General features: G+C 34.0%; 1 protein-coding gene across 4 annotated transcripts; it reads right to left on the reverse strand.

The window, feature by feature from the left end:
• On the reverse strand, nucleotides 1–3,068 carry LOC123266360 (protein unc-80 homolog). Of its 4 annotated transcripts, none has more exons than XM_044730603.1 (3): nucleotides 2,802–3,068; nucleotides 1,711–2,696; nucleotides 1–1,533 (listed from the first exon to the last, which is right to left on the reverse strand). In XM_044730603.1, the coding sequence occupies exons 1-2, from the start codon at nucleotides 3,025–3,027 to the stop codon at nucleotides 2,383–2,385; spliced, it is 540 nt and encodes a 179-aa protein (XP_044586538.1). In that variant the 5' UTR covers nucleotides 3,028–3,068; the 3' UTR covers nucleotides 1–1,533; nucleotides 1,711–2,382. The 4 variants fall into 4 exon arrangements, with proteins under 4 accessions (XP_044586538.1, XP_044586536.1, XP_044586537.1 ...); XM_044730601.1 differs by lacking the exon at nucleotides 2,802–3,068 and having other exon boundaries at nucleotides 1–761; nucleotides 828–1,533; nucleotides 1,711–2,197; XM_044730602.1 differs by having other exon boundaries at nucleotides 1,711–3,068.
• Nucleotides 3,069–14,369: the final 11,301 nt, after the last annotated feature.

Here is a 14,369-nt window from a genome sequence, read left to right on the forward strand (position 1 = left end):
TTTTTTGAAACGAGATATAAGCCGTTTATTGATGTAACTCGTGATAATGCGACGTACAGGAGTTGTTGAACGTGTGATTTATCATATTCATATACAATCTCACCAAAAGTAGCTCCCTGGGACTTGTGAATCGTCATTGCACATGCAGAGACTAATGGGAAATGATTACGTTTTACAATAACGGTTTTATTAGGTACTAGTGGTATAGATGATGTTCTGCGATCTATTGGTACTGCCAGTGGATGAAGATTATTTTTTGAATTGATGCCGCTGCCTTTCTTCTCAATTTTTCTCCGATTTTTGGAGATTCTGGAAATTCTAGCCATAAACGACCTATCTCTCCTTTGTCATTATATTCAATGAAAATTAATTTTCCCGTCGCACCATTTGCTAATCCATCTGATACATCGATGTTAGTTGTTATCATGTATGGTTTGTTCAAAACCAATGTAATTTGATATGGCAAACCTCCTGTATCAATAGTTGACATTTTATATAATTTTTGACGCATAGAAGTTTGCTGTTCAACATTTCTACATCCAATATATATATCAGTTGCCTCTGAATTCACTTTTTCTTCTATAGAATTCAAAATTTTATTGTTGTATTCAGCAACTGAATGATTATTAAAAAACAATCGTATACCGTCTGGACAAAGTCTCTCAGCTTCTTCTTCAGAGTAAATCCGTGACTCAATTAAATCTAGCTCTTCCTGATCTAACAACTGTCCATTACCAATTTTTGTTAATATTGTTGCAAAACTTTGATTAGCTTGTCGCATAACTTCGTTTAGTTCGAAAAATTTCAACCCTCGCCATAGTGTTGAACCTGCTATTTGTCGTTTTATTTGTTTGTAAATTGGGGTAGCACGAACTGGCGGTAGTTGACGTAGATCACCAATCAAAATTATATCTAATCCACCAAAATGGACTTCAAAATTACCGGTGATTTGCTTTAACCTTGAATCTATTTGGGACAACAACTCGGCTCCAATCATACTAATTTCATCGATAATCAATACACGAACATATTTAAAAAGTGATCTATATTGTTGGGCTACTTCAATTGATAAAGGAAGCAACTTTGAAAGACTTATCTTCAGTGCAGTGTGTACTGTTGTCCCATTGATAGCCACAGCAGCTTTACCAGTAGAAGCACAAGCGATATAAGCATTACAAAACCCATCACTTTCAGAATATCGATTATAAATTTCCATTAATAATTTAATAACAAATGTTTTACCACATCCAGCTGGTCCTGTAAAAAATATTTGCAGCGGAGGAGGATCTTCCAACTGAAGATTGTAAATGACGTGCATCAAAAGTTCCTTTTGTTTTTGGTTTGCCATTTTCATCAGCTCATAATATTGGTCGTTAGGCATTAAATTTTCTTTCCGTTTTGCAATGGCACCAAGTTTATTTAGGGTTGCGAGACGTAAATCACTGTTTACATCCGAATTCGGATTGTCTTACTTACAATCATTATTTACTAAATTATATCCCGTTGGAACACTATTTTGTTGCTGAGAGTGGTCTAAAACAGAAAAAAATAAATAAGGTTAGACACATGATGTATTGAGGTTATATATATATATATATATATATATATATAATCCATGATCAGTTTAAAATAAAAATCAAATTTATTGATTGAAAAACATTGATATATTAGTTTATACTTAAAACAGGATTAAAAAATATTTACACTTACCATTTATTACATCAGTCACATTGACACTTATATCTGAACATCTATTTTGATTGTTCAATAATTGTTTTTTACGTGCACGAAACTCGCGACTACGTTCTGTTGAACTTTTTGCTGAATTTTTTTTCATTTTAATTTCATTTTTTTTGCGTCGATATTGACGACACATTTCGGCATTAGTTTTCGGCATTTTATAAAATTTATTATTTAGTACAAGATATAAAAATACTCACAAACAGTTAAATAATAACACACCACGCTATCTTACTAAAACGCTGTAATACGCAGCCGCATACAGTGTACAGTAAGCTCACGTAGTTTTCACATGCACTACACACGTTAAATGCTCAAATACAAGCACGTATTAAACAGTGTGCAATATACATACACACTGACATCTGCTCTCTCGCTCTGGCTCACAAATTACAGGCGACTATGCTTAGAAGACGGGAGTGGGGACGCTACGAAGTATGGCACAAAGAGGAGAGACCGATAATATACAAATTGTATGTATATTTCTGTCTCATTCTTTCCCCTGGCTTCATCCTACACATTTTTGTATTTGTGTCTCTTACCTGTCGTTTTTTCGTTGCATCCGGTTTGAAATCACAACGATTCTAAAGAAGTTTCACTTCAAAAAAAAAAGAAAAAAGTAATTGTTGACTTTGACCAGTCCTAGGCTGAATGTGGAACCAGGAACTTACAAGCCTCGCACTCCATGTCTTTTCCCTCTTTAGTATTACGTCTTAATTTAAGACTACGTCGCTTGAATGATCCAGTATTGCCGGCAGTACCGCGTCGAAGTAAGAAAGGTCTACCGCTGGGCGTCGCAGAGACGCGTTTCTTGTCACTCGTCTGACTGAGGACCGCGTCATTAATCAGCTGCTGTTGGTGGGTCATGGTATCGTCGGGTTGTATTGTGACGGTCGACTTACTGCTACCCTCGGACTCGTTGTCTGGCTCGTGGAGGACAAAGCTGATTTTTCGCTCTGATCGAAAGTCGAGGGCGATTGAGTCAGATGGTTGATGATATATATTGGTGATGGGATTAGCGTAGCTCCATGAGCCCCGTTCGATCAACTCCCTCAACTCACCAGCAGTCTCGCGGTCCCCGGCTATAGACTGCAGACTCTGGGCTGACGTCTGGGAGTGACCCATTGAGGACAACGCCATGCTCCACCGGCGGTTCGCTTCTCGGCTGTACATCCTCTCCCAAGGTGCTGGACGCTCTTTCGTTGACAGTCGCGATGACTTTGGAAGCGTTTGGTAGGTTTCTCGCAGGAAGGCCGTTATTTCGAGGAGAAGGATGCACGCTACCATCCTCAATGCTACTGGGCACTGCGAGCCGTATGAATTTATGCTAGCTGAAAATTGTTTTATTCGAGGTTATTTTTTTGGTAGAAAAATTTAATTGAAAAATTCAATAAAACATTTTATAAAATGATGACTTTTGTTAAATTGCACTGTACTTTCTTAAATATTGACATTTTTAAAGATATAAGCTCATCCTGATGTTCTACTCATCAAGAGCTTTCATTTGAGTACCCACATGCATTTTTGATATATTTTTCATATATTTATATATATAATATATATATAAATATATAAAATGTATGAAAAATTGATGTGGGTACTCAAATTAAAGGTCTCGATGAGTGTAATGTCGAGGTGAGCTTATATCTTTAAAAATGTCAATAGTTGATAAGATACAATGTCATTTCTTAATTACTAACATTTTTAAATATATAAGCTCGTCATGATTTTATACTCATCAAAAGCTTTCATTTGACTACCCACATTTATTTTTGATATATTTTTCATATATATGTCGGAGGTAATATCGAGCTGGGTTTTCCTAGAGATAGGGAAATTCCCAATATTTTAGTTTGTCTGTTAGTTTTAAACAAAATTGTAAAGCATAGAATATTTAATAATTATTTATAACTTAAGCCGATTATAATTTTTATGGTTATGGCAATGGGCTTGAGTCCGGAGTGACAATGGTCACCAAACGTAGCCGAGGTCACAGGATAGAAGTAAAAAGTATACAGTTAAAGATATCGACTTATTAACTTTTGAATGCATAAAACAATTAAAATTGCAGAAAAATAAAAATATTACAGATATTTATGTTGGAAGTAATGCAATAGATCCTAAAATGAAATAGGATGTCAATAATTGATGCTACTACGTTATATTGTATATGTGATTACCGATTTTTTAAAATATATAATTTTAAGTGCGAATTAACAAATCTATGAAAACATAGACTGTGAAGGTAGTATTTTAATATTTTTTAGTGAGATATTAACTTTATGATTTGAACAAACTAGTCTTATACTGCTATTTTAAAAACATATTTCTTAAATTTGAGAATCAATAGATTGCAATAATATATTTTTAACTTCCCGCTAAGAAAATCGAAGATTTTCAAAAATCGGAAAGTTATTGTTTTCACCCCGTTTTGCAAAAATCTAGTTTTCATCAGATCTCGACGTTTGAAGGTCACAGGAAGCTTCCCTGACTATCCCCGCGAGGTTGTCACGGTGTCTGTTTGTATGTATGTGTGTGTGTGTGTGTGTGTTTAGGGGAATCCTTTTTACGGATTCTAGGCATAGCTGTTTGGCCTGGATATGTGGCGACTCGACGCAGCGTCATACTAAAACTCGACGCTGACGCCCCTACCCACTAAACCCTAAACCCCTTTCTCTTCTATCCTCTGATCCCCCATGGTACCGCCGTAAGGCATTTCTTCGCGGGGGGAGGAATTAGCTGCCGCTAGATTCTGTCTTTCGCTCTTTTCCTCTCAGTGGATCGCAACTCGGTAAGCACTTTTGTAGCAAAAGTGCTTGTGGCATTCCAGGCAGCTTCTGACGACAACATTGCTTCTACTATTGACTCAGGTTGGGTTCTCTTTTTCAGAATCTTCCCCAACTCATCGCGCTATTGGTTGAAACGTGGACACACAAAGAAAACATGCTCCGCATCTTCATTGACCCCTGGACAGGACGGGCACTCTGGGGTATCATCGTGCTTAAAGCGGTGAAGATACTTCCGGTAACATCCGTGTCCTGATAACATCTGCGTTAAATAATAGTTGATCTCACCGTGACTCCGGCTGAATCACACATCAATCCGAGGTATGAGACGGTACGTCCACCGACCTTTCTCTGAAGCATTCCAGTCTTGTTGCCATCTTGCGATGCTGTGTTGCCGTTCTTCCCTTCTAAGTTCTTCAGGGCTCAGTATGGTTGACCTTTTTCGTTGACAAAGGTTCCGTCTTTCCTCAGCTAGGACTCTGAGAGGCAGAGTACCGGAAATAACACACACTGCTTCCTCTGATATTGTGCGGAAGGCGCTAGCTACTCGTAGGGCACTCAGTCGATATACTGGTCCAGCCTTTCTCCATGATTCTTGCGTCTTTAATGCGTCGGCCCAAATGGATATTCCGTAAGTGAGCACCGATGTGACTACTGATGACAATAATAGCCTCCTGCTCTGTTTTGGGCCTCCGACGTTCGGCATCAGTCGTGCGAGACTAGCCCTTACTACTGACGCTTTGGCACTGACATGTTCCACTTGCTGCTTGAAGTTGAGTCGGGCATCAAGCATCACTCCCAAATATCGGATATAAGGTTGTGATGTGATTTCTTGTTCGCCGACTTTCAGCTTAATGGTCTGTACCACTTTTCTGCTGGTAATAAGTACTGCCTCAGTCTTGTGTGTGTGTGTGTGTGTGTGTGTGTGTGTGTGTGTGTGTGTGTGTGTGTGTGTGTGTGTGTGTGAAAGTATGTGAACCGCTTATAACTTTTGAACGGCTTGACCGATTTGATCGCGGTTGATGCCATACAAAAGGGCTTGACCAAACTTAGATTTTGAATAAAATTTGGAACGATTCGGGCCAGTAGATTTTGAGAAATCGCAAAAAAACTACAAAAAAATTTTTTTGAAAAGTGGTTTTTTTGAAATAACTTTTAAACGGCTTTACCGATCAATTCTAAAAACTAATCAGCTTTTAACATCAAAAAACCACGTCGATCGCCGCCAGTCCGGTCAAAATCGGTTAATTCGTTCTTGAGATCGTGAACGAAAGAAAACCGAAAAAAAGTGTTTTTTCGGGATCACTCCGAAATTTTCGGTTCGATCAATTAAAACTTGAAAATAACTTATGAGGATGATAAAACTGCGTCGAATTCCGCCAACGGCGTGAAAATCGGTTAATCCATTCAAAAGTTATTGCGGTTTGAAAATTCCAAAAATAGTGTTCTATGAAACTTCTATCAGACTTTTGAGCTGGGCGCTCATTCAAGAATTATCAAAAATTAATATTTGTTTGAGTTATTTGAGGTTGAAAACTGTAATTGAAGTGAAGAAACGGACAAAATATATCATGCGTTAAAAAAATAAAAAATTATATCATGCGTTAAGGATGACTTCAAGATTATATTCAAAAAATAAAAAAAAAGTTGAAATTAATTTATTATTTAATATTTCCACGTCATGCATTCAATTTTTAAATGCTCAAAATTACAATATTATGTATCTGCATAACTTTACCTTATTTAGAAGTTGCAAAAACAAAAAAAATTTTTTAAATTAAAAATTCATATTTTTGAAAAAAAAACACCCCTCCAAAAATTTCAGGATCTTTTAAGATCAGTGCAAGGTATTATACAAAAAAAATTGAGCCAAAATTTTAATGGCGGTCGTCATTTTTGACGATTTTCAAAAATTCAAAATTTGAGAAATTTGGCATTTTTCGAAATTTTTTTCTAAAATATTTTTTTTTCAATAGTCCTAAGTGTCCCCTTTCAAACAAACGAAAGCCCATTCCTGTATCTATAATAGCGTTCGAGATATTACAAAAACAAAATTGAAAAACTGGAAAAATCGCTAAATTTTGAATTTGGATATCTTTTGAAAAAAATTTTTTTATTTTTTTTCCTTTGGCAGAACGTTATATGATAAAAGAAAATTTCTGATCAAAATTTATCCAATTCGAAAGGGGTCGATTTCAACTATTGGTCGATTTGACATAGAATGACCTATATTAGTTTATTGTTGATTGATGGAATTTTTTTTATCATCTTAAATATTTATTATTATCACATATTTTTCACGTATTAAAGTAACATAAATTAGCAACTAACTAAATTTTTTTTAACATAAATTAGCAACCAACTAAATTAGTAACATAAATTAGCAACTAACTGTTGTGTAAATATGGGACGGCGTAAAATTATACGAACAATAGAGGAAAGAAGAAGACATTAGACGAATAAAATGTGAAAAAAAAAGAAAAGGCAACGTAATCCACAAATTGTTAAAGAAAAAAACTACCCAATCAATCCTCTCATATTAGATCATCTTCAAATAATTTCAACAGATATTATATTATAAATAGTAATTCGGAAAATGTTACTATAACACCTTCTGGCAATGCTAACTGTCCCTCAGATTCTGCTTTATATGATATTATGAACAATTTTGTAAATCTTTCGTCTACGCCAGGTAATATATCATTGTTTAGATACCCAGAAAATAACAACCTGATTTCCAACCCTATGCATCACAATACTTCATTACAATACTTAGAAATTCAAGAGCATTACATCATTAGTGATATGATTGTTAAATGTTGACATTGTAATGCAAAACATTTTGTTGCTGAAAAAGTCGCTAATAAATATAATTATTTTAATGATTGTTGCCGTCATGGCGAAGTAGATTTGAATCAAACAGATCCTCCAGCTTTAATAAAATCTTGATTTTCGGGAATTTATGAAAAATCACAAAATTGTTTTGATTGCATTAGAAATTTTTAATAGTTTATTCTCTTTTGCTTCTTCCCATGCTAACTTAGCAAATCTTTCTTCTCAAAGACGTTGGTCATATTGTTTAAAGATTCAGGGACAGATATATTATCAAGTAGGGGAAGGGGGGGGGGGAGTGGGCCCCCCTAAAATTTAGAAGGACTCAAAATTTTAGGGGCAAAGTGGGCCCCCTGAAATTTTTTATAAAAAAGGTGAATAATAAATCATTTATACTTTTAATAATGATTAAAAGTGGTTTTTGTCAAAAAAATTGTCATTGATTATAAAAAGTAAGAAAAAGAAATAAAGAGAACGGTTCGTCAAACTTTGCCATATTGCTTTTTCGTAAAGGGTAATGAGAAACAAAGACTAAAAGAAAAGAAATATAAGTCATTAGGTTCATTCGCACGCTTTTTCATATTAAAGAATAGCAGATTATTGATGGAACGATTTTATTAAATTTTTTTAAGTCTATAGCTTCGCTGAAAGTTGACCTTTGAAAATTTTTTGGTATTTTTTTTTTTTTTTGGAAAATACATTTGAAAACAAAAATTTTCTATATGATACGTTTCCGGAAGATCAATTTTTAAAAAATTTATTCATTGTTGGGTTGGGTAAAAAATTTTTAAAAATCCTAAAAACAGTTTTTGGTAGTGTAGGAAAGGACAAAAATTTTTCAGCCGAATCAAAAAGGATCGAGTTCAAAAGTGATCAATTTGACAAATAAAATACCCCGTATTTTCTGTAATTCTCCTAATTTTTTAAAAGAAGTAATTTGTTAAAGACGTCATAATAGATAATGAAAGAACAACAGTTTTGTTTGGAAATGGTCGTAGATAAAAATTTAAAACTATACAAAAATTTAAGATGTTAATATCTCCTGAAATATTGATGTTAGCAATTTAGTGCTCGAGATCTTTTTTGTAGAAAATCAAATTTACTACAAGTTAGTTATTCAAATGTTTTTCGTAGCTCTTCTCAGTGACGAGAAAAGGACAGAAAAACGTAAATTTTATGAAAAAATTGGATTTGGTGGTCCATACTCCCTCGCCAGTGTGAGTTACGATTACGCCACGATGGGTAGTTTTGTGGAACATTCAATTCTAAGTAAAATAACCCATCTTTGATTGAAATAATGCTATGAAATGCTGCTGAGCTGTGAAAATTTAAGGAAACAGCTCGAGTTTTACGTATATATTTAATGGGAAATCTTTTCACACCTTGATCGAGCTTTGAGAAGTTACATTATCCCCAATGTTACTGAACTTATAATAAGTGATGCTCTAATATATGAAATATGTATAGACGTGTTTTCTATTATTTCATCTGCACGTAACATTCCTGGTAGTGGTATAATGAGTGTACATAGGATTCGTGTTACTAGACGTTTACGAAAATGATAATCCTATTTAAATACTGACTAGAAATTTAAACAGTGCGCTACGCGCGCGCCTTAATTTTAACCAATGATAAATCGTGGCCCGGTTTTTGCGAATTTCGACTTATAACTAACTTCAATACTTTTATATATTTTTATTGAGAGGATTATTTTTGGGAATAATTTTTCGGAGTATCCATTATTTTAGTAAATATCAAACAAGTGAATGCACAAAAGATTTGATTACGGGTCTCTGAGTTATTACTAAAGCATTACTTGCACGCGCGCGCTTGCGCGCGAATATCATTTCTAGTTAAAACATAATAAACATGACGTTAATGATGAAGAAAATGTAATAAAAAATATAACTGACGGAAAAATTTATAAACAGTTATCAAATTCGGGACCGATGAATGTTTTAGGCGGGAAATACAATTTCTCCTATACTTTTAATACAGATGGCTGTCAAGCAGCAAAATCTAGTAAGCTTTCAATTTGGCCAATTTACGCTACAATAAATGAATTACCACCGAAATTAAAATCAAAATATTTGATAATGACTGGTCTTTGGGTAGATAAAGTCGAGCCTGATATGAATCTATTCTTGAAACCATTTGTAGATGAAGCAAATGATTTGTCTAATAAAGGTTTGAAGTGGAAATTAGGTGAAGAAACTATAACTAGTAAATTTATTCCACTGTGCGCCTGTTTTGATTCGGTTGCTCGGTGTAAAGTACTGAATATGAAACAGTATAATGGTAAATATGGGTGCACTTTTTGTGAACATCCTACGAAAACTGTCAATAAATTTTGTAAATTCCCAATGCTACCGAGTGTACCAATAGAAAGAACGGATGAATCTATAAAAAATCAAATGTTATTGGCGAGTACAAAAGAGTATAGAGAAGATGTAAAAGGTGTTTGGGGTCCTTCCCAATTAATGAATCTGGAATACTTTGACTTAGCTCGCGGAATGTCTCCAGACTATTTACATTCACTGTTACTTGGAACTGTAAAACAACATGCAGAATTATTATTTTGCTCATTTGGAAAACCATATTATATAGGAAATCCCAATCAATTGGCAGCGATAAATGAAATCTTATTGAAGTTTAAGCACCCATCATCAATATCTCGATCACCTCGAGATATAACCGAGAGGAGCATGTGGAAAGCTACAGAATGGCGTTCGTGGTTAATCTTTTACTCATTACCATGCTTAAGTAAAATACTTCCTCAAAAATACTTGGATCACTGGGCGTTACTAGTCGAAGCTATAACAATATTATTAGACGAAAAAATTACAATTGATATGCTGAAAACTGCAAATGAACTACTGATCCGATATGTTTCTTACTATGAAGAATATTTTGGAGAAGAGAATATGACTTAAAATGTACATTTGCTTCTACACTTTGTAAAAAGTGTAATTAACTTAGGTCCATTATGGGCTCAGAATACGTTTATCTTTGAAAATGAAAATCATTTTGTTTTGAAAATGAAAAAAAGTCCAAATCACGAATGTTTGCAAGTAGCAAGAAAATATTTTTTTCACAAATCCCTACCGTTATTGAGTGACCAGTTTGAATTGAGTAATGCTTTTCACAAATTTTGTGAACGAAATTTGACAGGTAGACTCAAAAATATCTTCAAAATTGATGACTGTGTTTTAGTAGGGAAAGGTAAAAAATATAATTTAAGTGAGTTGGAAACAAAAGTGATTGGATTTAATCCTACAAAGTGCAAATTATATAACAGATTCATTTATAAAGGAAATCGTTATACTTCTGAAAACTATCGATTATGTCAAAAAATAAATGATACGATAATAATATTAAGAAATGGAACAAATGGAATTATTAACAATATTTGTTCCCTTCCAAATATGAATGGAGAAGAAGAAATTATTAGATTTTATAAAGAAATCAAACATACAGGGAAATTTTTTCACTCTACTAGACATGTTACTGTTCATCATATTTATGAGTGTCAAATCACTAATGACTTATGTGTTTGTAAATCTAATTTAATAGTACGACCAGGAATTTTACATAAAATAGAAGAAACATGTTATATAATAAATATTCCCAAAGGATGTTACGGCGACTGAAGAAAAATAAAGTTCTAATGCATTTTATGTTTCATAAAGTTTTCACACTCACTGTAAATGTGTACATATATAAAAAAAAAAATTAAACTTCTTATTGATCGTCTTTCTTTTTAAAAACGTTCACAATAAGTCTCGATGTCATTAAAAGAGTAGTAGTTGGATTTGTCTGGTATGATCGAGTTGGACTTCTAATCGTATTACTGAAGCTCATTACCAAGCTAATTAAAATCATTCTTCTATTCACTAAAAAAACATGGTAATTATTTTTGTACATTACTGGTTTCTGAGAAGTAAATTAAATACATAAAATAGTTTTTTCATATTTACAGGTTAAGAAAATCAGCGACACATTCTCCAGATTATACATAGAGAAGCAATACAATTACGTGCGAAAAATTGCGAAGTGGTGACTCGTCTGTATATTTCATAAAATATTAATATAACCGGATAAATTGGACAGTGTTGAATTTGTTTCTGCCAATCGCATTAGTTTCAAATCAATTACTTTATATTTGTCAGGTAAGCCAGAAGTAAAACAGAATTTTTAATTCATTAAACACGTGAGTTTTATATGAAAATAAAATGAGCTGACATTTAAAAAATTCTATAAATGTTTTTTATTAAAAAAAAAAAACATAACTTTCTGATTTTTTAAAATAATTTATTTCAATAGCGGGAAGATAAAAGTTAAAAGTTTTTAGATGTCGGCTAACTTTATTTTTATGATTTTAAAATTTAATTTTTTGTTCTTTGCTAGAGGTTGAAATTTTTAGAAAATTGAGCATAAACAACGCAGAAAACATATAACATGTCTACATATGATCCATTATCTTGAAAATATATATTTATTCAATTAATTTCATTACTTTTTAATTTCTTGATTAAAAAACATCAATATCTACCTAAGTTGTAATAATTAAAAAAAAATATCTATTCTATTCTGACGGAGGTATGGATCAAAAGTAAAAAACACAGATAGTTAGAGTATAAGGTTGTAGTTTATTCAAGACACTCGTATATCGTAGTACACACTAAGGGATCTCGCAAGAGAGTGAGTACGTACCCAAAAACACTTAGGGGTACAGTACTAGTTCTAGAAGGGAGGGGGATGCGGCCCAAAGGCGCATGTAAGACGATAAGTGTAGGCGCAATGTATTTCCAACACTCCCTCCCGTCTACATCTTATAAGTCTTAAGTTCTATTACAAAATAAGCTTTAAAATTATTAATACAGTATGTTTTAATTAAATCAATTGCCCTTGTATTTTATTGCCGCCATTGATTCTCTGGTTTTAGATCGCCGTTCAATCCTCTGATTTGGCTTCTGTAATAATAGTATGTACAATTAATTAGATATCATTTCGTTCCATTCATAATTCTTTCAGTCAGTCGGTGCAAATTAAATGGAAGTGGTTTAGTAAATATGTCAGCGATTTGATCTTTGGAGGCTACCCAACTAATTTTTACAAAATTAAGATTAACACACTCTTTAACATAATGTTCTCTGACTTCTGTCATGTGTCGTAATTTATTTCCTCTATTCGTTTGTGCACTTGCTTGAGCTGCCTTATTATCGCACCAGAGCACTACTGGATAAAACACTTGGTTCAAAATCAATTTCAGCGAATTGTTCATTCCGGTCAATTCCTGACACGCTTCACTCATAGCTACATACTCTGCCTGACAAGTTGACAGAGCTACATAACTCTGCTTGTGTGTTTTCCAAATTATTGTGTCACCATATAACTGAATAACATAACCACACGTCGTTATTGAGCCTTTACAATCAGCCATGCTGGCATCTGAGTATGCCTGCATGTCATCTCGATTAGAAAAATAGACCAGGCCTAGATGTTTTGTACCTTTCAAATACCGAAACACTCGTTCAACCATTTTCCAGTCATCATCTGTAGGATTTACCTGATGCCTACTCAAAATATCAGGGCGAGTAGCACCTGCCAAATACAACAAGCTACCTACAGCTTCACGATATGGTATATTAGCGCTCGTTTCAGTCATGTGTAGCGTCTCGTCGTCATAGTTGTCTTCTCTCGGCTTACGATTTCTGTTTGCAACCTGATTTGTAATCATTGGGGTTCTTTGAGGATAAATTTTGCTTAACCCGAATTTTTCTAACATTTTATCTACATATCGTTCTTGACTCAGTACACTTGTTTGCGATTCGCGGTCTCTCTGAATAGATATACCCAAAAATTCTTTCGGTTCACCTAAATCAGTCATTTCAAATTCGTTTTTCAATTTAAACTTCACTTCGTTCAGTTTGGCTTCGTCGTTACTTGCGATCAGTATGTCGTCTACATACAGTAATAAGATTAAGAATTTATCTTTATGCCGCCACGTAAACAGACAAGGTTCATTACTACTGTTGCTCAGACCTACGCTCCGAGCTATCTCAGTGAATCGTTCGTTCCATTGTTTAGGACTAATTTTCAATCCATACAATGCTCGTTTAATCTTACAAACTTTATTTTTTCTGTCGTTTTCAGGTATTTGAATCCCATCAGGTATCTCCATGTATATTTCTTCATTTATAGTCCCATTGAGAAAGGCAGTCAACATCGAGTTGATAGGCACTTAGATTATACTTATTGATTATAGAAATTACGCTTCGTGCAAGGGATAATCTAGAGACCGGTGCATATGTTTCCTTTAATTCATAAATATTTCTATCTTTAAACCCTAATTATTAGTCTAGCTTTGAATTTGGTTTTACCGTATTTTTCAATCTTTTTCTTAAATACCCAACGCGAGTCGATTATGTTGGCCCTTTTACCGTCACTCGTTTGTAGTCTATCGACAATTTCCCACACTTCGTTTTTAATCATTGAGTTTAACTCACTATCTATCGCTTCTTTCCAGCGAGCCGCATCGTTTGTTTTCATAGCTTGCTTATATGAAGTTGGGTCTTTATTAATACCGGCCAGTAATGCATAGTATGTTTCGTCTTCAACATTTTCTATTTTATTGTCATGGTCATCGTTTAGTCTAGTCGCAAATAAAAGTTTACTCTCGTTCTCATCGTTATTTGATATTTCAATTCCCTTTAATGTGTCTAATTCCTTGTCTATAACAACTTGAACAACTACCTTTCTATATTCCTCCCAGGAACTCTAGATCCTATCAACTTTTTTACACGCGTACTGCTCGATCGTCTTTTGAAAGGTCAGCGCCGGTGCTCAGATTGGCATTGATATGCAACTTATTAGCTAATAATACTGATAGAGCACTTGATCTCTTTGGATTCAATCAACCCATTACGATCGGTGCTTTGGCGTCTATTCTTACTTCTATGAGGGAATAGCAAGTCTATAATATTAAAATTTAGACTTTACCAGGTTTCA

The sequence above is a fragment of the Cotesia glomerata genome, linkage group LG5 (genome assembly GCF_020080835.1).
Source record: "Cotesia glomerata isolate CgM1 linkage group LG5, MPM_Cglom_v2.3, whole genome shotgun sequence".
NCBI lineage: Eukaryota > Metazoa > Arthropoda > Insecta > Hymenoptera > Braconidae > Cotesia > Cotesia glomerata.